Here is a 24,682-nt window from a genome sequence, read left to right as displayed (position 1 = left end):
TAAATTCAAAGTAAACATCATTACATAAAAGGGTACGGTCTTTTTTTTTTTTTTTTAGTTTTATTCATTTCAAACGGGCCGGATCCGGCCCGCGGGCCATAGTTTGCCTACGGCTGGGTTAGACCCTTGACATTCACGATGGCTTGGTCCCTTTGAGGGGCCTTTGACTCCCCATGCCACTGTAGCCAGTCTCCCCCAGAGCACACAGGCAGGACCCACTGAGACAAGCGCGCCCGCCAGGGTCTTCGTGGTTCTGTAAGCACAGGGCCCGTGCTGTCCATGGAGCTGGGACCGAAATTCAGGCTGGAGCCCTTGCTGACATGGTTTTGGGGGTCATTATTTTTCTCTTTTCTCTATAAAACACATAAATAAGTTCAGATTAGAATCCAAGCCTCAGCTGAGTCCAACTTTTTGTCTTACTTCATCCTAACCTTCTGTGAAACAATCATGTTATTAGACTTATTTCTTTGAATTTTCATCTCCCACACGAGGAACTGACTTTCTTTTGGGAGGCTTTTTTCTTAAGAAATAGTTTGTCTTCAAACTATTATGGGAGAGACCACGTGGGGTGATGGTTTGAGCCCCAGGATTTACATCTATGCTCCTAGCAACACACGCCCTGCACACCTGTGGTCTGCATCACCCGCTGTGAGGCAGGTGGGGCTCTGCTGTTCAGGAGGCTGTGAGCTGGACACCCCGTTCCCAGCCGAGTGACCCCGCCTGTGTTTGCAGCCACACTCCAGTCCTGCTCTGAAGTGAGTCCAGACATTCTGTCCCCCAGGACCCTTTTGTAAAAAAATATATTTTTATTGATTTCAGAGAGGAAGAGGGAATGAGAGAGAGAAACATCAATGATGAGGGAGCCATTGATTGGCTGCCTCCTGCATGTCCCCTGTTAGGGATCGAGCCCCCAACCCAGGTATGTGCCCTTGACCTGGGAATCAAACCTGGGACCCTTCAGTCCGCAGGCCAACATGCTGTCAACTGGCAGGGCATGTCCCCCAGGATCTTACTCCTGCCCGGATTCCACCCCCTGACTTGACACGTGCAGAAATAGGGTTGCCTCCACCTCCTGGACCCTGAGCCAGCCCTGCCCCATCTCTTCACTCAGCAGTGATCACTAATAACCTACTTTGCCAGCACTGTCCTGGGACCTGGAGAGCAGACGACAGTTGAAGTTAAGTCTCGTGGGAGAGACAGAATAAACTAACGAACAGCGGAGAGGCATGTGAGGGCGGAGTTAATAGGGTGATAGTGACAGAGCCCGGCAGACCTGTCTGAGGAGATGGTTCGAGGCTGGCACAGGGCTCAGCAAGAGGCCAGCCCCGGACGATGTGGCAGAGCAGGCCCCGGCAGAGGACAGGCGCGGGTGTGGCCCAGGGGGGACATTCCAGGAACTGAAAGAGCCACCTGGCCAGAGGGTAGCGGGCAGTGGGGAGGGTTGCCGTGGGTAAAGAAACTGTAAGTTATGACCCAAACGTGGACACTTTTGAAAAAAAAGTGGATGCTATTAATAATCAGCTGGGGCAACTGGTGTCGCCCAGCACTGGCCCTGGAGACTTGGCCATGTGACCGACCCGCCACCATAGAGGTGGGAGATGGCACCGTTGCCGGCCCTGTCACCGCTGTTCCCCTGGAAGTCACCACAAGCTGACAGCGCCCCTCGCTCTGTCCACACCCTTTCCCCAGGCAGGTGGGGGCTGCAGGGACACGCTGACCGCACTCCTAACACTGTCTTTGCTGCACCTCCCTGGCTCCCCCAGGAACTCTGCCGAGGAAATGCAAGAAGGAGCTGCTGGCCGTGAGACTGAGGAACCGGCCCAGCAAGCAGGAGCTGGAGGACCGGAACATTTTCCCCCGGAGGACGGATGAGGAGCGGCAGGAGATCCGGCAGCAGATAGAGATGAAACTCTCCAAGTAAGTAAGCTGGGCGGGCAGCGGGCAGAGCTGAGGCTGGCTGCAGCGGAGCCCCGCGAGTCTCCCATCTCCCCCGGCACCTCAGTGGGCTCTGAGCACGCACCTCCGTGGGTTGCTGGGCTCGCCACTCCCCACACTTGGCCCTTGTCGTGGGGCTGGTCCTTTGCAGTCACGCGCTCAGCGGCACCCTTGGCCTCTGCACATGTCCTCCTGCGGGAGTGGCGGCACACAGCGCGCTGCCCCCTCACCAGGCTGTGCTTCCGTGCTCCTCGAAGTAGCGGTCCTGGTTCAATCTCTGCCAGTTAGGGTTGGGGTTGGGGTTAGGGTTGGGGTTGGGGTAGAGTTGGGGCTGGGGTTAGGGTTGGGGTTGGGGTTAGGGCTGGGGTTAGGGCTGGGGTTGGGGTAGAGTTGGGGCTGGGGTTAGGGTTGGGGTTGGGGTAGAGTTGGGGCTGGGGTTAGGGCTGGGGTTGGGGTAGAGTTGGGGCTGGGGTTAGGGCTGGGGTTGGGGTAGAGTTGGGGCTGGGGTTAGGGTTGTGGTTGGGGTTAGGGCTAGGGCTAAGGTCAGGACTAGGTTCAGTCTTCCCAGTTCCTGCCGCCCAACCTCGTGCCGCTCACTGTGTCAGCGCGATGAGCCGGGCTCGCTGATGCGGGTGCAGTCACATAAGTTTCATTTGGTCATTTCCCATTTTAGTGAGATGGAGCAGTTTTTTCAGTGTGTGTCAGCTCTTTTGGCTTCTTCTTCCTTTCCCGTTCCTTACCTGCGGTGGTCTCCATTGTCACATTGGAGGGGTTACTGTGGAAGTGCTGGCTCTGCCCCTGCCTCAGCTCTCTGATGGTGCAGTCCTCCCGTGAGAGACTTGCATTTTTGTTTTGTTCGCTTCCCTTGGATGTGCAGCATTTGGCACTTTTAAGGGCACAGGTCACCAATCAGATACTTTAGGCGTTGGCAGACTTTTGCTTCGAGGGGCCAGGTCGAGACTGTGTGCGCTGGGTTAGCAGGCGGCGTGGACTGAGTGTAATGCCGTGATGGTGAACCTATGACTCGCGAACTCATTTTTTTGGTTGATTTTTCTTGGTTAAATGGCGTTTAAATATATAAAATAAATATCAAAAATATAAGTCTTTGTTTTACTATGGTTGCAAATATCAAAAAATTTCTATATGTGACACGGCACCAGAGTTAAGTTAGGGTTTTTCAAAATGCTGACACGCCGGGCTCAGAAGGTTCGCCATGACTGGTGTGATGCATAGCTGTGCCAACAACACTTTGTTTACAAACACAGGCCCACAAAGTTGGCTGACGTCTGTTATCGTGCATGGCTCACCCGTCTCTGCCATGTTTCAAAAACCCTTCGCTACTCAGAGGTGAAAAATATATTTACTCCGCAGAGTATTTTTGCAGTGTCTTCCGAAGAGGCCAATGCACAGCGGTTTTCTATTTCATAAAGGAGCCGCGTTCTCCTTTCACGTAGAATATTAAGTGAATTAATTTAAGGGACGATCGTGAGACCCCGTGATAGTACCTGTGATTCAGATGCAGGACGGGGTTGGCAGTGCTGCTCTGAGTGCAGAGGCGGGACCCGCCTGCCGGGCGCCAGGAAGCCCTCTGTTACCCAGAGACCGTAATTTTACACATTGAACTAGAATGTAGTAATAGCGCCTTGGATGTTTGTCGTCATGTTAAAAATGGAAAAGCACCCCCGGAACTCCACGCGGAGCAGCCAGTGAGAAATCGCCGGAGGTCGGACCCGCCCGCCCAGTTGGTTGCCCTGCAGAAAGGGTTTAATGGATCCCTTTGTCTTTGTTTTGCCTCCTTCCTGAGGTTCTCCCGCCAGCACTTGGTGACTAAGTCAGCCTCTGGTTGCCATGGCAACGTGCCATTCCCTCCACGTCCTGAAGGGCAGTTGGTGTTTTTGTTTTATTTCCAGATCCTTAAAATGTGATTGAGTGCTCCCGGGGCTTTTCTGGTGGAAGTGGTCACGGTGTTCCCCACCCCCACACCCTCTGTGCCGGACCTGGGGACCCCAGTACGTTCAGTCCCCTTCGGAGGAGTGAAGCTCTGTGACGAGCCCCACCCCCTCTGCAGGGCCCGCTCGCTCAGCACCTGTGTAGGTGACGGGAAGCCGGGGTCCCCAGCTCCCACGCCCGCACAGTAGGCGTGCCTGGAGTTCAGCACCGGCCGCACACACCGTTTAAGAGGCGTCTGCGGTCGGGGTGCCGCCATAGTTTTCAGGGCTGACCCTGTGCACGAGGGCTGCTTACTTTCCCTCCTTTACTTTAATCCTTACAGGAACCTGCAAAGTGGGTGTTATTGTCATCACCATTTTACAGAGCAGAAAACTAAGTCTATTTTTTTTTTTATAAATTAAAAAATGTTTTTCAATTACAATTGACATCACTGTTACGTTAGCTTCAGATGCACGGCATGGGGCTCGGACATGACCTCCCTTACCAGGTGTCCCTGAGGAGGCTGGCCCCACCTGCACCCTCACACAGTGACTGCAAAGCTGTGGGCTGTATTCCGTGCGCTGTCCTTTATATCCCGCGACTGTTCTGCAGCCACCAATCTCAGTTCCTTCACCACACCAAAGAGCTGAGTATCCATCGCCACGATTTTAGAACATTTTCCTTACCCACAAAGAAGCCGTCACCACTTGCCTGTTTCCCACCCCCGGAGCAGCGCCAGGCCCTGTGGACATTTTCCCAGTTACTGCCCCCAGGTGGAGGGGGCACCACACCTGAGGCCCGTCCCAGTCATCACCAAGTGTTAGGGTCACCGTTGTCATCTTCATCAGCTTTGTTTTCATCACCATCTCCACCTTCTTCCTCAAGCTCTTCATTATCATCACCCTCTTTATCTTCACCATCTTCACCACATTTTTGCCAACATCTTCATCACCTTCATCTTCCTCATTATCTCCTTTGTCTTTACTGTCAACATTGTCATCCACATCCATATCATTATCTTCACCATCTTTGCCTTCCGCTTCCCCTTCATCGTCATCTTCATCACGATCAATAATGTCTAGTCCTTGATAGGTTGGTGGGAAGCACGTAGGAAACATGGGCTCTCAGCCCCCTGGACATCTGGGGCTTCCTCTCTCCGTGGTCCAGGGGAGTGAAGGCCACACCGACGGCCGGGCCGGGGGCTCCTGCGGACTCCCGCCTGGACAGAAAGGGAGACTTGAAAGTGGTGGGCAGCAGAGGGTGGGGCAGGACCAGGCTCTCACAGACCTGCAGGTCCCCCTGCGACCTCAGTCCCCAGCAGTGACCTGGTGGATGGTGAGGTAGGGCCACCCCGTGGCTGGCCTGGGCAGAGTCCCGCTCTTTGGATTTTGAGCTTCAGGAATAATGACAATTTGTGTTTAGCAATTTCTCTGCTTTGCCGCCTTTTGTGATGAAGCACATTTTACCCCACTTGTTCCCCAAGCCCTCGGGGCGTCCAGTGAGTAGCTAGTGATTCAGTCTCCACAATATAAAACCTCGGGCCACACAGAGGTCAGGCCTGTTCTGTCCAGATAAACCCTCCCAGGCCCTGACTCGACACCACCTGCCCGCTGCTGCTGTGGCGAGGAGCGTGCCCTCAGATACTGCACGGCCTTCAGGGTCAAGAAGGCCTGATTGTTAAGGCACTTTCAAGGATTTATTACAAAATGCAAAGGAACCCGAGGGCCCTGTGCAATGTGGTGGGGAGGGTGGGACAGGGGCGGGCCCATGGGAGGTTGTGGGGAGGGTGGGATGGGGCTGTGCACGGGCTCTGGGAGGTTGTGGGGACAATGACATGACCCCTGTCCTGGAGGAAGACAGGTGAGGCCAGTGCAGTCCTCGAACTGTGGCTTGTACACGTTCTACTTTTATTTATTTATTTTTGTTAGTCCTCACCTGAGGATTTTTTTTCCCATTGGTCTTTAGAGAGAGTGGAAGGGAGAGGGAGAGACGGAGAGAGAGACACATTGATTGGTTGCCTCCCTGCATATGCCCTGACCAGGGCCAGAGATCGAGCCTGCAACCGTGGTATGTGCCCTTGCACGGAATCAAACTCGGGACCCTTCATTCCATGGGCTGATGCTCTAACCACTGAGCAACCGGCAGGGCACCGTCTGCCTTTAGGTGTAGCAGCTAAGCAATAGGAAACAGCTCCTGAGTGGGAAAGGTTTGACAAAACCTAAGCCTTGGAGCTCATCAGCACAACCCTTGGCGCTGGCGCAGCACTGAGGGTGCCCGGGAGGGAGAGCGCGGGTGGGGCTGTGGCCCCTGCGGGGCAGGCTCGGCTCCCTGGTTTGGTGCTGATGTGGAGCATGCCGAGTCCTTCGAGTCCTCCCCGGGTCAGCTGCTGTCTGTTTTCCTCAGTTGCTTGGGAATCTGTCCAGGAAGGTACAGTATGTTTTGTAAGAAAATGCAAGACCACATCCATCTCCCGTCAGTGTCTATAAACATGACTCCTGACCCGGGGGAGCAGGTGGCCTGCTGGATTTGAGGTCGTCCGGCTGGAAGTGAGGACTGAGTGAGCCCCGAGGAGTCACCTGGCCTGCCTGAGCGCGGCTGTTTGCAGGGACTGACTGTACCAGCCTGCCTTACCCGGACAGGGCTCATGCTGTGTGAGTGGCAATCGTAGCAATGCTAGTGCAATGACAGCTAACATTCACTAACTCATGTTCCATGCCAGGGACTGTGCTGCGCCTGCATTCACTCAAGTCTGAGATGTAATTGCTCAGAGAGGGTAGCTAAGATGTACAAAGTCGCACAGCTGGTAAGTGATGGACTGAGATTGGACCCAGCTGGCCATCTGGCTCTGGATGCCAGACCTGGAACCACCCTGCTTCATGAAATAGTTGTAGACAGTCAGGCCTGGCCTGGTGGTTCCACAGTCTCTAAGGATCCAGGCTCCTTTAGCTTCCTGCTCAATTATCCTCTATTAGTGGCCTGGTGCACAAAATTTATGCACGGGGCCGGGGCGGGGGGGGGGGGGGGGTGTCCCTCAGCCCGGCCTGCACCCTTTCTAATCTGGGACCCCTCAAGGGATGTCCGACTGCCAGTTTAGGCCCGATCCTACAAACCAGCAGTCAGACATCCCTCTTGCAATCTGGGACCACTGGCTCCTAATTGCTCACCTGCCTGCCTGCCTGATCACCCCTAACCACTCTGCCTCCTGGCCTGCTCACCCCCAACTGTCCCCTCTGCTGGTCTGATTGCCCCCAACTGCCCCCACTGCCAGCCTGTTTGCCCCCAACTGCTCCCCTCTGCTGGCCTGCTTGCCCTCAACTGCCCCCCCCCCCCAGGCCTGATCACTCCCAACTGCCCTCCCCTCCTGGCCTGATCACCCCTAACCACCTCTGCCTTGGCCCTGCCACCGTGGCTTTGTCTGGAAGGACGTCCAGAAGGTCTCCCGGTCTAATTAGCATATTACCCTTTTATTAGTATAGATGGTCCAGTGTGGCTGCAGGAGCCCCAGATATCACGTTCAAGTCCCAAAAGTGCATACATCCCAGCCAAGACAGCTGTTCAGGAAGGATCCCCCCAGAAGCTCCTCAGCACACCTTTACCTGCAGTCCCTGGGTCACAACTTCATCATGTGGCCATCTTCGCTAGCAAAGAGGCTCCGCTGAATAGAGTCAGCTTTCCGACGCTCCTTCCGGAGAGTGGAGATTGAGCTGGAAGCCAGCAGCTCTGCTGCTGCCGGAGTGCAGGTTCACTGTGTGACCAGACAGGTCGAGGGAACAAAGAAGGACTGAGCAAACGAGCGAGACACATTCCTTGTCGGGTCGCAGCCATCTCCCAAGCAGTGTGATCGGAGGCCGCACGGGGCATTGTCCTGTGCCCCACACACCCGCTGTCCAGTCTGGGCCTGGGGCAGCATGGCTGGTGGCGGCAGCTGAGGAAGAGGAGGGAGAGGGTAACTCTGAGAGCCCTTGGGTGACGTGGACAGCTAGGCCATCCCCTCCTCAGGGACGACTTCCGCCACGACATTTCCGCTCAAGGACAGACACGTCCCAGCAGCCTCTGTGTGCCACTGTCAGTATCAGATCCTGGGGAAGGAGGAGGAGCCAAGTGGACGTGGGCACTGCCTCCAAGACAGGGGCCCAGGGAGGAGGCCAAGGTAAAAAAGGGCAGGTGACGTGCACAGGTTCGGGGCGTGTGGTCAGGGACACGGAGTGCTTCCCACAGGCCCTGGGCACAGGCGCTGCCTCCCTCGCTGGGCTGGTGGGGGTCCATGTCCCGCAGGCGGTGGTGGGTAGATGATGCTGTTTCTTTAAAATCCAGGACAGCTAGGAGTCTGTCTCTCTGTGCCTCGGTATCTTATTGTCCAGGATTCTCTTGCTTACCCCGTTGTTGGGCCTCTGCCTTGTGCCTCGGGCACTGGACTGGACCCCACCCCACCATTGCCCCCAGACTTGCTGAGGTGGGGCAGGCACCGTAGGAGACCCCGTGGAAGAGCCTCTTGGCCCGCGAGGGGGCTGTCAGGCTTCCCAAGAGGCAGAAGGCGGCCTGCCTGTGAGTTGCTGCTGGGCCGGCTCCCTGCTGCTGCTGCTGCTGCGGTGGCCTCCGCCCAGGAGGAAGTGAGGAGGGCGTGTGCACCCAGTGGGGCGAGGCCCAGCCTGGGCCCATCATGGAAAGCGCTCCCTGCTTTCATGTTCTGGACCCCTCAGTGCCCCTGGGCTCATGGGCCAGGGGCTGGGAGGCTCAGATATGGGAGCTGTTATCCTGGGTCGCCCCCCCTCCCCGCTCCCCCCCCCCCCCCCACCTGGGCAGATGGCAGGGCTGGGACTCAAATTTGGACTCAGTGCCCCTGGGCGGCCTCAGTGCTGGTCCCAGGGAAATCTGACAGCCTGAGGAATGTGAATGGGACAGCACATCGTTTATTCTCCAGACCCGCTCTAGGGTCCTGGCCACCCAGCTGTCAGGGGTCCTCTCCTCCATCCCCGGTCACCTCCCGGGTCTCCTCCATCCCCGGCCACCTCCCGGGTCCTCTCCTCCATCCCCGGTCACCTCCCGGGTCTCCTCCATCCCCGGCCACCTCCCGGGTCCTCTCCTCCATCCCCGGTCACCTCCCGGGTCTCCTCCATCCCCGGTCACCTCCCGGGTCTCCTCTATCCCCGGTCACCTCCCGGGTCCTCTCCTCCATCCCCGGTCACCTCCCGGGTCTCCTCCATCCCCGGCCACCTCCCGGGTCTCCTCCATCCCCGGCCACCTCCCGGGTCTCCTCCATCCCCGGCCACCTCCCGGGTCCTCTCCTCCATCCCCGGCCACCTCCCGGGTCTCCTCCATCCCCGGCCACCTCCCGGGTCCTCTCCTCCATCCCCGGCCACCTCCCGGGTCTCCTCCATCCCCGGCCACCTCCCGGGTCTCCTCCATCCCCGGTCACCTCCCGGGTCTCCTCCATCCCCGGCCACCTCCCGGGTCTCATCCATCCCCGGCCACCTCCCGGGTCTCCTCCATCCCCGGCCACCTCCCGGGTCCTCTCCTCCATCCCCGCCCACCTCCCGGGTCTCCTCCATCCCCGGCCACCTCCCGGGTCTCCTCCATCCCCGGCCACCTCCCGGGTCTCCTCCATCCCCGGCCACCTCCCGGGTCTCCTCCATCCCCGGCCACCTCCCGGGTCTCCTCCATCCCCGGCCACCTCCCGGGTCCTCTCCTCCATCCCCGGCCACCTCCCGGGTCTCCTCCATCCCCGGCCACCTCCCGGGTCTCCTCCATCCCCGGCCACCTCCCGGGTCTCCTCCATCCCCGGCCACCTCCCGGGTCTCCTCCATCCCCGGCCACCTCCCGGGTCCTCTCCTCCATCCCCGGCCACCTCCCGGGTCTCCTCCATCCCCGGTCACCTCCCGGGTCTCCTCCATCCCCGGTCACCTCCCGGGTCCTCTCCTCCATCCTCGGTCACCTCCCAGGTCTCCTCCATCCCCGGTCACCTCCCGGGTCTCCTCCATCCCCGGTCACCTCCCGGGTCCTCTCCTCCATCCCCGGCCACCTCCCGGGTCTCCTCCATCCCCGGTCACCTCCCGGGTCTCCTCCATCCTCGGCCACCTCCCGGGTCCTCTCCTCCATCCTCGGTCACCTCCCAGGTCTCCTCCATCCCCGGCCACCTCCCGGGTCTCCTCCATCCCCGGTCACCTCCCGGGTCCTCTCCTCCATCCTCGGTCACCTCCCAGGTCTCCTCCATCCTCGGCCACCTCCCGGGTCCTCTCCTCCATCCCCGGCCACCTCCCGGGTCCTCTCCTCCATCCCCGGTCACCTCCCGGGTCTCCTCCATCCCCGGCCACCTCCCGGGTCTCCTCCATCCCCGGCCACCTCCCGGGTCTCCTCCATCCCCGGCCACCTCCCGGGTCTCCTCCATCCCCGGCCACCTCCCGGGTCTCCTCCATCCCCGGTCACCTCCCGGGTCCTCTCCTCCATCCCCGGCCACCTCCCGGGTCCTCTCCTCCATCCCCGGCCACCTCCCGGGTCCTCTCCTCCATCCCCGGTCACCTCCCGGGTCTCCTCCATCCCCGGCCACCTCCCGGGTCTCCTCCATCCCCGGCCACCTCCCGGGTCTCCTCCATCCCCGGCCACCTCCCGGGTCTCCTCCATCCCCGGCCACCTCCCGGGTCTCCTCCATCCCCGGCCACCTCCCGGGTCCTCTCCTCCATCCCCGGCCACCTCCCGGGTCCTCTCCTCCATCCCCGGCCACCTCCCGGGTCCTCTCCTCCATCCCCGGCCACCTCCCGGGTCCTCTCCTCCACCCCCGGCCACCTCCCGGGTCTCCTCCATCCCCGGCCACCTCCCGGGTCTCCTCCATCCCCGGCCACCTCCCGGGTCTCCTCCATCCCCGGCCACCTCCCGGGTCTCCTCCATCCCCGGTCACCTCCCGGGTCTCCTCCATCCCCGGTCACCTCCCGGGTCTCCTCCATCCCCGGTCACCTCCCGGGTCTCCTCCATCCCCGGTCACCTCCCGGGTCTCCTCCATCCCCGGCCACCTCCCGGGTCTCCTCCATCCCCGGCCACCTCCCGGGTCCTCTCCTCCATCCCCGGCCACCTCCCGGGTCCTCTCCTCCATCCCCGGCCACCTCCCGGGTCCTCTCCTCCACCCCCGGCCACCTCCCGGGTCTCCTCCATCCCCGGCCACCTCCCGGGTCTCCTCCATCCCCGGCCACCTCCCGGGTCTCCTCCATCCCCGGCCACCTCCCGGGTCTCCTCCATCCCCGGTCACCTCCCGGGTCTCCTCCATCCCCGGTCACCTCCCGGGTCTCCTCCATCCCCGGTCACCTCCCGGGTCTCCTCCATCCCCGGTCACCTCCCGGGTCTCCTCCATCCCCGGCCACCTCCCGGGTCTCCTCCATCCCCGGCCACCTCCCGGGTCCTCTCCTCCATCCCCGGCCACCTCCCGGGTCCTCTCCTCCATCCCCGGCCACCTCCCGGGTCTCCTCCATCCCCGGCCACCTCCCGGGTCTCCTCCATCCCCGGTCACCTCCCGGGTCTCCTCCATCCCCGGTCACCTCCCGGGTCTCCTCCATCCCCGGTCACCTCCCGGGTCTCCTCCATCCCCGGTCACCTCCCGGGTCTCCTCCATCCCCGGCCACCTCCCGGGTCTCCTCCATCCCCGGTCACCTCCCGGGTCTCCTCCATCCCCGGCCACCTCCCGGGTCTCCTCCATCCCCGGCCACCTCCCGGGTCTCCTCCATCCCCGGCCACCTCCCGGGTCCTCTCCTCCATCCCCGGTCACCTCCCGGGTCCTCTCCTCCATCCCCGGTCACCTCCCGGGTCCTCTCCTCCATCCCCGGTCACCTCCCGGGTCCTCTCCTCCATCCCCGGTCACCTCCCGGGTCCTCTCCTCCATCCCCGGCCACCTCCCGGGTCTCCTCCATCCCTGGCCACCTCCCGGGTCCTCTCCTCCATCCCCGGTCACCTCCCGGGTCTCCTCCATCCCCAGGACAGAGGGTCGGGTGCAGAGTGGGCTTCACTCCAGATCTGAGCAGAGGAGAGGCGAGGCGGGCCTAGCGAGCCCCTGGGGGTCCCATGTCTCCAGATGACTCCCACCCACACATGCCACCCCTACCCTGCCCTTCTCCAGGTGCTCCATACCTGTACCTCCTGTTCAAGTCCCAGGCCTGTCTGCAAGGCGCCGGCCCCTAGCCCCTGATCCCCGCCTCTTCGGTGCGCTCAGGCGGGCCATGGCTGGGAGAAGGCAGGTGCCTCTCTACCTTCCTTTCTTTTCTCAGTCTCTCCTACTCCGCATGCCCTGTTGGGTTCCTCCTCAGTCTCTCCCACCCCACGTGCCCTGTTGGGTTCCTCCTCCTGGCCTGGTCCCCACTGAGATGCATGGTTGCTTGTGTGACAATAGAGGACAGTGTGTGTGTTTCTCCCCACGCCCCACCCCCCTCCCCAGAGCCTGCGCTCCCTGAAGGCAGGCCTGGGCAGCTCCTCTCTGCCACCTCCCCCGCCAGGCCTGTCACCAGTGCTCAGGAGACACCCGATGAAGGAAGGTCGCGTTCCCCACTGCAGCTCCATGGAGCGGGTCCCAGGTTCAGGGTGGTCCTCCTGGGGCAGTGAGTGTCGCTGGAGCTCTGGACTTGCCGATCCCCTTCATGCTCCTCTCCTTCCCAGTGACCTAGTCCTCTCTCCTGAAGGAACTCACCTGGAGGCCTGGGTCCTCTCCTCCAGCCCTGGCTCTGGGCTCCCTCTGCTCACCGCTGAGCACCTGTGGCTGCCTCCGCCCAGATGATGCCCTTTCTAGCTCACTCACAGCCTGGGGTCCCCCCCCCCCTGCCTGGAGGGGCCCGGCAGCCGCCCAACCTGCACTGAGGGGCGGGACCCATCCTTTCTGAGATGTCTGAATTGGATGACAGGTCTTTCTGGGAACTCAATTTACAGGTTACGTTTTCTTGACACTATATCCCAAGCACCTGATACGACCCTTTGATGTGTCATCTCCTTCAGTTCTTGCCTCTGGGAAGAGGTATTATTGCTCCTCATTTTGAAGGAGACAGGCTTCCGGCAAGGAAAAGGCTCTGTGGGGGCCACTTCCATGGAGGTTTGGGGACATCTCAGGTTTGAGGAGTCTGTGGCCTCCCTCCTTGGGTGTCCCTGTGGGCACCCCCGCTGGCCACCTGGCAGTCGGTAGGCACCAGGCTGTCCTTACCGATTCTCTGCAACTTGGTGGACGTCTCCTCTTCCGTGAAGCCTGCCTTGATCACCCACCCTCCTTCCTCCTGGGGGCAAGCCCAGCACATGAGCAGTTAGGAGACTCGGTGGCTAGGGGGTGATCGTCCCATGGCCATCCTCTCCTCTTTGTGGGATCTCAGCAGTAATGGCTCTCCCATGAGACCCCCCCATTCATCTCCCCCATGACTGCTGCCTGGATTGCTCTTGTTCACTTGTTTTCTGTTTGTCTGTCTCCCTCTGTAGACTGTGAGCTTCCCAAGGGCAGGGCAGGCTGCTCCTGGGCCTCCCTGTGCCCTGGGGCTTGGGACAGTGCTGGGCCTGGGCACATGCTCCAGGGTCATGCTCGGAGCACCTGAGTGAGTGGCATTTGGGGAATCTGGCCAGACTGAGGGAGCTCCACCCACTGAGCTAGGCTTCGTGCTCCTGGCCCTGGGCAGATCTGGACTTGTGAGGGCAGCTCATGTCGCCTCAGCCATCAAGTCAGGGTGTGCACCAGCCACCCACAGAGCCAGGCCACACACAGCCCCCAGGGGCCACTGCAAACTGTCCTGTTTGAGTGGAGGGAGGAGACGCCCTGCAGCCGCCCTGGGCTTTGTGCTGGGACAGGGTTATAAATAGCAGACAAATATTTCTGGGGGCAGCATCCTCTCTGGGGCAAAGCATTGTGCCCCAGTGGCTGAAAGATCCGGAACTGGGGGCTCTGGCTGTGGCCCAAGCACAATGTTATTGGAGTTACAAAACCAGTTGGAGCTTGGCATTGATGTCGGCTAATTACGCCTCCTTCTCCTGACAAGCCTTGCATTTATTTATGTGTCGGGGGCTGCATCCTGCAAGCCCTCCATGAGAAGCCCTGGAGAGGAAATGATAATGTGTCCTCAGGTTGCAGAAAGCCGGGTCTGGGCGGGGCGCTGGGGCGGGCTGCGCACCAGGAGATCCCGCAGGCGCTGGTGGCGGCGCCCTCCCTCGGGCTGCGGGCTCCCCGGCGGAGGCGGGGCGCGCTCAGTCACGCTGGCGCGAGGCTGGTCCGGCGGCAGGAGCGCAGGAGCCACCGGAGGGGCAGGCGCAGGTGTCCGGGACCCAGGGGAGGTCGCAGCTCCTGCAGAAGCTGAAGGCGGGCGCCCCTCCCTCCCACCAGCCGGCAGCCTCTCCTGCGCGCATCTCCGTGCCTGCGGCTCAAACGCGCGTCCCTCCGGGACCCTCAGGACCGCCAGGCTGGGCGCGGATCTGGACATGAGGAGCCGCCCCTGGAGAGGGGGCGCCTGTGCCTCCCCCGCTCCCCCCAGCGCCCCTTGACAGCGGGGACCTCCCTCCCATGGGGAGGTCTGGCTGGACTTGCTGGCAAGAGGCCGCCACCAGAGGTCCCCTTCTCTCCTGCAGCTTTTGGGGAGCGATCTTGAGGGGTGCACCAGCCACCTCCGACCTCACGGACCCCGTGCAAGGTGGACTTCGCAGGGGCCGCCATGGTGCACAATGTGATTCTGGTGTTTTTCCGCAGACGGCTCAGCCAGAGACCTGCCGTGGAGGAGCTGGAGAGGAGGAACATCCTGAAACGTGAGTAGCTGGGTCCCCGCGCCCCTGCACCTGTGCTGAGCTGCCGCGGGGCCAGCCGGGCGCTGTCCCCTGGCGCCCTCCCTTCTCACAGCCCAGCTCCTCTGTGTCCTCCGTGAAGATGGCAAGCCCTGGGGAGAGCCGGTGCACCCAGAAGCACCCCCTTTTATCCGGGAGAGCGCCTCCTGGCACAACGGAAGGTGCTGGGTGGGGCCATTAGTTCTGGGTTTCAGGCAGGTTCCCGGCAGATTTGAATGGGGCTCCTTGGTGATGGCCACAGACCGCACAGGCAGCGTGGACAGGACAGTGTCATAACCCACAGGGACACGCCCGTCACACCTGGGGCAAGCCCACAGCTCAAAGAGCGCAGAGGGCACCAGGCGGCTCCACGCTCCCGCCGGGTCCCGGGACGGTAGGACATCACCGTGTCCCGCAGGGTGTGCACAGGTCGCCTCCACAGCACAGCACAGGCCGCTCTCACTTTGGCCACTGCGATGGGGGAAACCTTCCGAAAGTGGAAAGTGCTCTCGGCGGGTCTTCTCTCGGCTCCCCAGGCTCTCCTCTCCAAAACATTTTCTGCAAAGAGTGGCGTCTTCGGGCCTGGATTCTCAGTATTTCCATTTCTTCTCCTCTCTGTGTGATCAGCACTGCAGACATTCTCTGAGTTTGGTTTTTGACCCATGAGCATCTTTGCACAAAGTTACGAGCTGCCTTCCGGAAAGAGCGCAGACGGCATGGCCCTGGCTCTGGGGCCTGAGTCTCACCTGGGTTTCTGCCCCGCCTTTGCTCAGCCAGTCCACTCCTTTAGAGACGGTTAGAAACGTTTAACTGTAACATTAAGACTTCTTCGTTTTATTTTTTAAACGTAAGTTATGACAACTACATTCTCTATTGTGTGTGCTAGGCTGCGTGGGAGGACATACAGAAAGCTTTTCATGCCCTAGCCAGTTTCGCTCAGTGGATAGAGCATCGGCCTGTGGACCAAAGGGTCCTGGGTTCGATTTTGGTCAAGGGCACCTGCCTGGATTGTGGACTTGATTCCCAGTAGGGGGCATGCAAGAGGCAGCCAATCAAGGATTCTCTCTCATCATTGATGTTTCTATCTCTGCTTCTCCCTTCCTCTCTGAAATCAATAAAAAAATATTTTAAAAAATAAATAAAAACACAGAAAAGCTTTCTGTTGGTAATATGCTCAGTCACATGGGCAGCTGAAGGAGTCAAATACTCAGTTACCAGCCTGGCCGGTGTGGCTCAGTGGTTGAGCATCGATCTATGAACCAGGAGGTCACGGTTGGATTCCCAGTCAGGGCACAGGCCCGGGTTACAGGCTCAGTCCCCTGTGTGGGCCATGCTGGAGGCAGCTGACCAATAATTCTCTCTCATCATTGATGCTTCTATCTCTCCCTCCCTTCCTCTCTGAAATCAAATAAAAATATATTTTAAAAAATATTAGGTTACTACTTTTTTTTTTTAATCCTCACCCAAGGATATTTTTTCATTGATTTTTAGAGAGAGTGGAAGTGAGAGGGAAAGACAATGAGAAAGATCAATGTGAGAGAAACACATCGATTGGTTGCCTCCTGCACGTGCCTGAACCAGGTCCGGGCCAGGAAGGAGCCTGCAACATGCCCTTGACCGGAATCGAACCCAGGACCTTTCAGTCCACAGGCTGATGCTCCATCCACCGAGCACAACTAGCTGGGCAGGTTACCAAGTATTTGAATTTCTAAAAAGTAAGTCACTCATCTATAAAGCTCATGAGTCACAGATGTCCTGAGAGTAACAGTTCAAGACAGGAAGGCCCAAGTTAAAGACCAGACTCAGAGGGGTCTGCTGCCCACGGCCAGCGGAGCTTTGTCCAGGGACCGCTCCCCCGGCCGTGGTGCCCTGTCCCTGCGGTGTTGGCCTGCCCCAGCCCCCACCAGCCAGCGGTCCCGGCTGTGCTGGCCTTTGCCAGTCACCGGGCAGCCTCACAAAGAGGGTCAGAGCTCAGTGACTAGAGCCGGCGAGGTGACTGACTACGCGGGGAAGGAAGGCGTGGGTCCCCTGCATGTGGCCTTGGCAGTGCCATCCTCCTCGCCATGGAAGCAGCGCCTGCGCTGGCAGCTCGGAGCCTCTCGCACCCTGAGCCAGCCGCCGGGCTGACTGCGGGCTGTTTGTTCCGGGAGGATGAGAGCAGTCAGGTCTCTGGTCAGGGAGGAGCCGCGCACTCACAGGCCCGACCCAGGCTCCTGGGCTCCTGCTCTGTCTGCCATTTCTGCTCAGGAGGGTTCTGCACCTCCCGTTGCGTGGGCTCCCCTCGGAGGGTGCAGGACTGAGGGCAGGAACACTCCGAGCTCTGCCTGCATCCCCAGGGCACGAGAGCGAGCGACTCCGTGGCCCCGTCCTGCCGGCGGCGCGGAGAACCCTGGTTCTGCCCCTGGCTCGCTCTGTGCAGGCAGCGGACTCGGCGCTGCTTTCATTCCCTCGTCCCACCTTCACGGCAAAGTTGTGAGCCTTGCATGGCGTCCCCACCTGCAGGGAAGAAGCTAGAACTCATGGGGTCGCAAGCAGGCCTCCTTAACATGAGTGCTGGGAAGGGACGGAGCCCGAGTGCTCACCCAGGCCGCCCTGCTCTGTTGCCCGCGCCCTCGCCGCTGCACCACGAGGGGTACCACTGCCCTGCCAGCGGCCGCTCCCAGCACTGTTTCCGGAAAATCTGGGGATGGAGGCTCCGATCAGGGCCCCTCACCTCAGAGGAGCTCAGAGACCCCAAGCCCATGGCTGAGTGGCGCTCGGGCAGAGCCCGGGCTACGGGCCAGGACGGGCTTCCTGGAGGTGGTGGCAGCAGAGCCCTGGCCCTGCCGCGCTCTCGCAGACCCGCTGTCCACGCACCGGCAGTGCTCACGTCAGCTGGTGGCGATGCTGACCGTGCTCACAATTGAAAAAAGAAAGATCCGATTTTGTTTCGGTGCTTCCGACAGAGGCTGTCCTGGGCCTGTCCACGCCTGGAGAATTAGTTTGGCATCATCACTGAAACCCCTCCTTGGTTGGCCTTATGTGTGATCCTTCTACATTCCCCCTAAGTGTGTTATCAGCTTTCTGATTAGAGATTGGAACTATGGTTTCTTCTGGTTTATTTCTTGGATTCCCTTTATAAAACACCCAAATGCAAGATGACGCTTCCTTTAAAAAAAATTATATATATATAATTATATATATATATATATATAATATATATATATATATATATATATTGATTTTAGAGATGAAGGGAGAGGGTTAGAGAGATAGAAACATCAATGATGAGAGAGAAACATTGATTGGCAGCCTCCTGCACGCCCCACACTGGGGCTCAAACCTGCAAACGGGGCGTGTGCCCTGACCAGGAATCGAACCATGACCTCCTGGTTTATAGGTTGATGATCAACCACTGAGCCACGCCAGCCACACAGTGCTTCCTTTAAAAAAAAATACAGGCCAGTGGCTAATACATGAAACCAGTTCCCCAAATGCATGATGTTTGAAATGCTTTAAAGGAAGGCAGATCATGTGAGATACATTATGCGCAAGCCGCAGGGTTCCCTCTCTGGAACCTGGGGGCGTTTCCAGGAGCTGAGAGAGGCCAGGGAGCTGTGGCTTTATTTAGCAGCAGAGCCAGAAATAGGGCATCCATCACCTCATATCCTAGGGCGAGGCAGAGGTTTCCACTACATCTCAGCCTCCGCTCTATTTTTAGCTCTCACGGGAGCTGTGAGCGCTGCCGAATGCTCACGTCACACTGGGGAGCAGAGCCAACGTTGGTGAGAGACGGCCCCTTTAAAAGGAGTGATGCGGAGTCGCGTGAGAGTTAGGGTTCCTGCCAGCAGTCAGCTGGGTTCTGGGAGTGTTTGCATTGGAAATACCCTTGAAAATATAAATTCCAGGCAAGCATATGTTGCCCAGAATCTGAAGAGGGTGTTCCTCGGCTTATAGTGCCTGGCTAAAAATAAAAGTATGTCTGTCCTAGTAAATGGAAAAGAAAAAAAAGCGAGCACACACAGTCCTATTCGTATTCATTCACTGATGCGCGTGTGTGAACGTGTTCTATATAACTTACCCTCCACGCTGTCTGTCTGCCACCGGTGCCCGTGGATGTAAGTCTGCCCACAGGGAGATTGGGGTGGAGGGAGCTGCTGCCTGTGCGCCCTCGACGGCCCAGAGCAGCCGCAGCGCAGTCACTGTGCCCCCGGAGGCCGGGGGAGGGTCGGTCTCCTGAGCAGTGACCGGCAACGTGCAGAAACGAAGCGCGATGTGGACAGGTGTCCCTGCCAGGTGGCCTCGAGAGCCCATGCGCTGCCAGAGATGGAGCGCCGAGGGCCCTGCCCGCGGAGAGAGCAGGGTCTCACCCGTTCTTCCCCTTCCTTCCCGTTTTCCACCTTTCACAGAAAGGAACGACCAGACAGAGCAGGACGAGAGAAGAGAGATCAAGCAGAGGCTGACGAGAAAGGTACTGTCTGCTGAGTGTGACGATAAACGTGGGCACGAGGGAGCTGGGCCGGCACAGGCCTGAAGGGCAGCGACGCGGGTCTCACCGCATGGTCCTGAGTGCGGGTTTCCCGGCACAGCGAACGCGCCAGCAGGTGCTGGAGACACCGTGCCTTAGTGCGTGCGTGCCCGTGGGTGCCCCTGGCACTGCCGTCCTCCCCCGGGCCGCCTGCAAGCAGGAACATCCAGGTGACCTTCCCCTTTGCTTCTGGGAGCCAGGTGTGGGCTGGCATGTTCCTCACCGACGGGGCTCTACACGCGATGCCCAGGACAGCACGCCTGATGGCAGGGTTCGGGTCACCTTTAGACTATCTGGAAACCTGGAATTTGTGTGGAAGCTCCTGATGGCAGGAAACTCCATTAGCCCTGAGGGTTTGGGTGCGGGACTCCGTAAATTAAAGCTCGAGGAGGCCCATATAGGTGTGACTGCACCTGGGCCCTAGAACCCAGATCCTCTAAATTCACACGTGCTGGTGTTTCCCTTTCTGCTGCCTCCACTGTGCTTCCTAATAATGACGATAATAATAATCACAATAATAAATCTTGTCCTGCTTGGAGAGAATACCCTTTCCTAGCTTGAGCTTGACTTATGAATACTAGTTGTAGTTAGCAGCACTTTATCTTTAAGTTGTAGTTAGCACTTTAAAAAAAAAAAAAAAAAGCTTATCTAGTGAGAGTTGAAAAGAAGCCACTTCTGCCCTAATATGTATGCGTACATTCATCAACCCGTCCCTGAGCCTGTGCTATGTACACACTGGGAGTTGACAGGGTGCATGAGCCCCTCCGACGACATATGCGTCAAGGGGAGGGCTGGGCTGTTAGACGCGTAATCTCAACCAGCGGTCGCCAACCGGTGGTCCGCGGGCCGCTGGTGGCTGTGAGGTCCGAAAGGTTGGCGCCCACTGGTTCTAAACCCTTCTCCTCCGAGATGGTTTGCATTAGGGTGACAGTTCACAGCTGAAGTTTTCTGTTCCTTCATAAACATGTGCTGTTTGTCCCAAGTCCTTTAAGAAAGCTAGTTTGGCACAGGATACCTCACGGTGATGACCTTTTATTCCAGCTTAATCAGAGACCCACCGTGGACGAACTGAGAGACAGGAAAATTCTGATACGGTTCAGTGATTACGTGGAAGTGGCCAAAGCCCAGGACTACGACAGACGGGCGGACAAGCCCTGGACGAGGTTGTCGGCGGCAGACAAGGTACAGGCAGACCTGTCGGAGCTGGTCGGGGGCAGCCTTGTGGGCAAAGGCACCCGGTGCTATGGGGGGAGTGTGTTCTTACAGTGGGGCCATCAGCCATGAAATAATGCTTGACCAGATGTTGGCTTCACAGAGGCAGCCTGGATCAGGGTCCTGTCTACAATTAGGGGATAGTTTGGCCCGGTACATTTGGCAATGTTTGGAGATATTTTTAGTGTCATCAGTGGGGGGCGCTACTGGTGTCTAGTGGGAGGAGCCCAGTGCACAGGACAGCCCACAGCAGAGACTCCTCCGGTCCCCAGTGTCAAGAATGTGGGAGCAGAGACCCGAGCCTGGGGATGAATCAGAGGTAGGTAGGGCTGGTGGAAGAGACTGGGTGACACAGGCTCACGGAAAGCCAGCAGCAGTGGGGCAGGGAGAAGGAAGGCCCAGGAGGCACTGAGGAGAGCTGACAGCCAGAGCGGCAGGAAGGAAGGAAGGAGTGGGGGTCCCGGGGCTGTGAGGTGAGTGAGCCTCCACCGAGCCCTGACTCTGCCCTGTATTGAGCCCCCCTGTCAGCTATCGTTCCATGGAGTCCTCACAAGAACCCCTGCAAGAGGCGTTGCTACTTCCCCCAACAGATGGCTCGGGAAGTGCTGGCCGTGGTCAGTGCTATGGCCTGGCAGGAGTCAGACAGTGGGTGTCCGCCTCTGCCCACCTGCCCACAGCACCCCTGCCTCTGACTCTTGCAGCCTTAGGAAGAGGTTGGAGAGTGCCTGCAGCCAGGGAGTCTGCAGGCTGCTCACTGTCCCTCCATCTGTGCTGAGCAGGAATGCGAGTGGGTTTGCACCAATTTGGAGAAACGCAGACACGTGCGTGGACTGATGCTTGGTTGCCCCTGTTCCATCAGCTCGCAGGGGCCTGAGGGGCAGGGAAAGTGTCTGACAGCCACTGTGGAGGTGGGAACAGCCCCCCTGGAGTCCTTCCCTCAGAACCCATCCTCACCCATGGGCAGGCTGTGCCTGCTGCTCCTGGGTCACCTGGCCCCGGAGGGTGGGCCTTGGGCGCTGGAGGAGGTCCAGGTGAGAGGCAATGTCACCCACGGGCAATGACCGTGTCCTATTTCAAATGACACGAGACACAAATGCTCACTGAAGTTAGAGTGACTCCTTTGTAAGTTTCCCGAAGCTGCACTTGGCGCACGACGGACGGGGTTCCTGCTGCGTCCATGCCCTGCGCTCCCGGCAGGTGTGGGCTCCCCCTGCGCCAGCGCAGCCTGTGAGCCCCCAAACCCTCCTCAGTCAGCCCTGGCCGCCCTGGCTTGGCAGGGCCATGAAGATGAGTAAGACTCTAAATCTGAGCAACAAGTTGTTTCTTCCTTTCTGTGTCGGAGCGTGTTACCAAAGCACAGACGGCAGCACTGTTAGCTGGGTGGTTAATCCACGGCCATGACACCACGTTCCCATGTTAACTTTACTGTCCTGTGAGCCAATGTGCTGTTTTACATTCCAGGCAGCGATTCGCAAAGAACTCAATGAATACAAAAGTAACGAGATGGAGGTACACGCCTCGAGCAAGCATTTGACAAGGTCAGATTTCTATTTGTGTGAAGTTCATACTTTATAGCATGGGATTCAGAAAAGAAAAGAAAAGAAAATGCCACAAAGAAAGAAGTCTGGGTTCAGGTGAACAGAGCCGGAGCTGCAGAGAACTGTGTGGGACAGTCAGGATGCGCCTTCGCTCCCAGGGCTCCTCCCAGGTCGTGGTGAAGGGTGTGGTGATGCAGAGCAGTATTGCAAGGTCATTGGCTAATCTACATAGTTAATGTACATTTAACAAAACTAGTCTCAAGGCACTGAAAGTAATTTGCTTATGTCTTTACTTACCCTCCTGGCGTGCCTGACACTCCAGCTTACAGAGCTCCCTAGGTATCCGCTGGGAGTGCCGAGGAACTGCTCTCCGCCCTCCCGTTCCCTTTCCCATCTCACTCACATTTATGTTCACGTCTTTACACACACTCACGCTCCCCCGCTGCTCAGGGGGCACTTACTTCCTCTGCAGATATTTGAGTACCTACTGTGTGCCAGCCCCATTCGAGGGCAGAGGTGCAGGAGTGCCCATCCCCCACAGAACGTACATTCCAGTGGGAACACACTGGCCAGTTCTTCCAGAATCGAGACCTCCCCGCGAGGTGCCTCCTGCTCTGTCCACGGGGTCCATTGAGATGACGCGGGTCTCTTGGTGGAGAGTGGAGATCGGCTTCTCTTTGCTTGTGGGCCTCATGTTCTCTCGGCACCCCTTCTTTCCCGTGGCCGCCACATGCAGTCCCCTCTGAAGTTCTCCTAGGGCCTTCATCCCTCAGCAGCAAGCCCTCCCCTCCCAAGCAGGTGTCTGTCCTCTCTCCCTCGGTCTAAAGATGCTCGAGCCCGGATGGGAGGAGGAAGGGGAGCCTGCCTTACCCTAGAACAGTGCATCCTCCCGCCCCGTCTGTCACAGAGCGGCCTCAGCGCTGTCATTTAGCAGGTTTACCCTGCCAGGCCAGCGTAGCTGTGGAACTGCGACCGGTGCCAGACGATCCTGTCCTACCAGCCATTTTTATGATGAAGAGATTGAGGGGAGAAGAGGAGGCTGCAGGGGCAGGAGAAAATGAGGAAGTAGATAATCTGTTTAAGTTTTTTTGAAGTTTCCCCCAGAACTGATGTATATTTAGGAAGGAATGGATCATCTTGTTTTCGATTATTCAGAAATCAAAAACATTTAGGGAAGAAAGTCTCCAGTCAACGTTCAAAATTATTTTTAATGCTCACTCTGTGTTAAGAGGATATAATTCCCACGTGTTTTAGGTATGGTAATGTAAAATATTTAATACATTTTCCCATCGTACTTATTAAAAGAAATGTTGGCTAAAAGGTGTGTTTTTCTCTCCTAAGTTCTTGACAGCTGTCTTAGATGATGGGATTTTGAGAGTGAGCCCAAAACTTGGACATCAGGATTATTATAAGATTATAAGATTTTTATACTACCACATTTTAGGATTTACAGTCCACTTTTAAAAGTCTGAACAATATTTTTAGTCATATGAGATTTTCTTAAGTGGATTAAAGCACAAACACTTTAGCAACTGTAAAAGCAAACAAAACTCTAACTTACTGTAATTTCCAATAACTGGTCTCCTCAGCCCATTACTTCTGATTTGCAGTCCTGGCCTTTCTGAGTGTCTCAGGATTTAGAGAGCTGCTTTCCAACTAGGTGTAAGGTAGTCTTGAGACTTGGGGGTATCAATCTTTGTGGGTACAAGGGAGGCAGAGGGTTGGGGGGCCCCCTGAGGTGCTTCACACACTTGAACCAAAACAGGTTTTCCAGGTTGGACTAAAGAGACACTAAACAGCAAAAGATTTCTTTGTGGGAGGTTTTGGCAATTTCAACTTCAAAATGAAATAATTGTGCTTTTTAAAATAATTTCTAGATTCCACAGGCCGTAGAGATTTTCTTCTGAGAAGAATCTGTGTTTAACTTTTGATACCAACACTGGATACTCATCAGGGGACTCTCCTGAATTTAACTCAAGACTCCCTGCTGTGTCGGGAGGAGCGAGCACGCAGGGAGGTCCCCTCGCTGCTCTCCGGACACGGACCCGGACACGGACACGGACACGGAAGGTCTCGCTCTGGCGTCCCAGGAGTGAGCTGTGGGGTCCTCAGAGACCCGGAGTGACTGCAGAAGAAAACTGTTGGATGCCTTTGAGCCTTGCTTTCAGTTCTGCGGTCGACAGCGGGTGGAGATTCGCAGGCGCAGGCTCGGCACTCCAGACCTCGGGCCTGAGGGCGCGGACGCGGTGTCATCTGTGTTATGTTGAAAAGACATTTTTACTCCGGTCACGATTGAGTTGAGAACTCTCTAAGTTCATGTTATACAAAATTATTTCCTGTATTATATTTCTCCTTTTTTTATATAATGTCTAACAGAAATACAGCTGCAACATTTTGATTCCTGTTAATTTTGTTCTTTAATTAAATGATTACTTATTGCAGGAAATTCACCTGCGCTTTATATTTTCTTGGGGTTGGAATAAGAGTTTTGTGTGAACAGTAGTCTAAGAAACAAGTTTTATTTTCGAGCCATCAGAATCCAAAAACATAAGAGAGAATTTCCATTTTTTTATATTTTGTTTTATAAACTGTTAGTGCCTATGGTTTATGCCTTGGAAAATCAAACTGTCTTTTTCAGATTAATTGAAATTTATGTATCACTGAGTAACAAACCTAGAAATAGGTACTGATTTGCTGAAAAATTCTACCAAGATGAAAAATCTGCCCTCCTTAAGGCTATTTTTAAATTCACATGAAAAGTAGTAAAAGTTGTTCTAAGAGGCAAAGGTTTAGATGGAGCGGAGAT

The 24,682-nt window shown here is 57.5% G+C and overlaps 1 protein-coding gene across 4 annotated transcripts in view; it reads left to right on the top strand.

Moving 5' to 3' along the window:
- PHACTR3 (phosphatase and actin regulator 3) overlaps window positions 1–24,326 on the top strand; it is a 142,849-nt gene extending 118,523 nt beyond the window's left edge. For all 4 annotated transcript variants that reach the window (XM_081097946.1, XM_081097945.1, XM_081097948.1 and 1 more), the window contains 6 exons: window positions 1,764–1,917; window positions 14,549–14,604; window positions 19,008–19,069; window positions 20,168–20,308; window positions 21,800–21,876; window positions 23,754–24,326. In XM_081097946.1, the coding sequence (XP_080954072.1) occupies window positions 1,764–1,917; window positions 14,549–14,604; window positions 19,008–19,069; window positions 20,168–20,308; window positions 21,800–21,876; window positions 23,754–23,769 (506 nt within the window). In that variant the 3' untranslated portion in view covers window positions 23,770–24,326. The remainder of the gene's footprint in view (window positions 1–1,763; window positions 1,918–14,548; window positions 14,605–19,007; window positions 19,070–20,167; window positions 20,309–21,799; window positions 21,877–23,753) is intronic.
- The last annotated feature ends 356 nt before the right edge of the window (window positions 24,327–24,682 follow it).

The sequence above is a fragment of the Myotis nattereri genome (genome assembly GCF_964212035.1).
Source record: "Myotis nattereri genome assembly, chromosome: 8".
NCBI lineage: Eukaryota > Metazoa > Chordata > Mammalia > Chiroptera > Vespertilionidae > Myotis > Myotis nattereri.
This window is presented reverse-complemented; position numbering and strand designations above follow the sequence as displayed.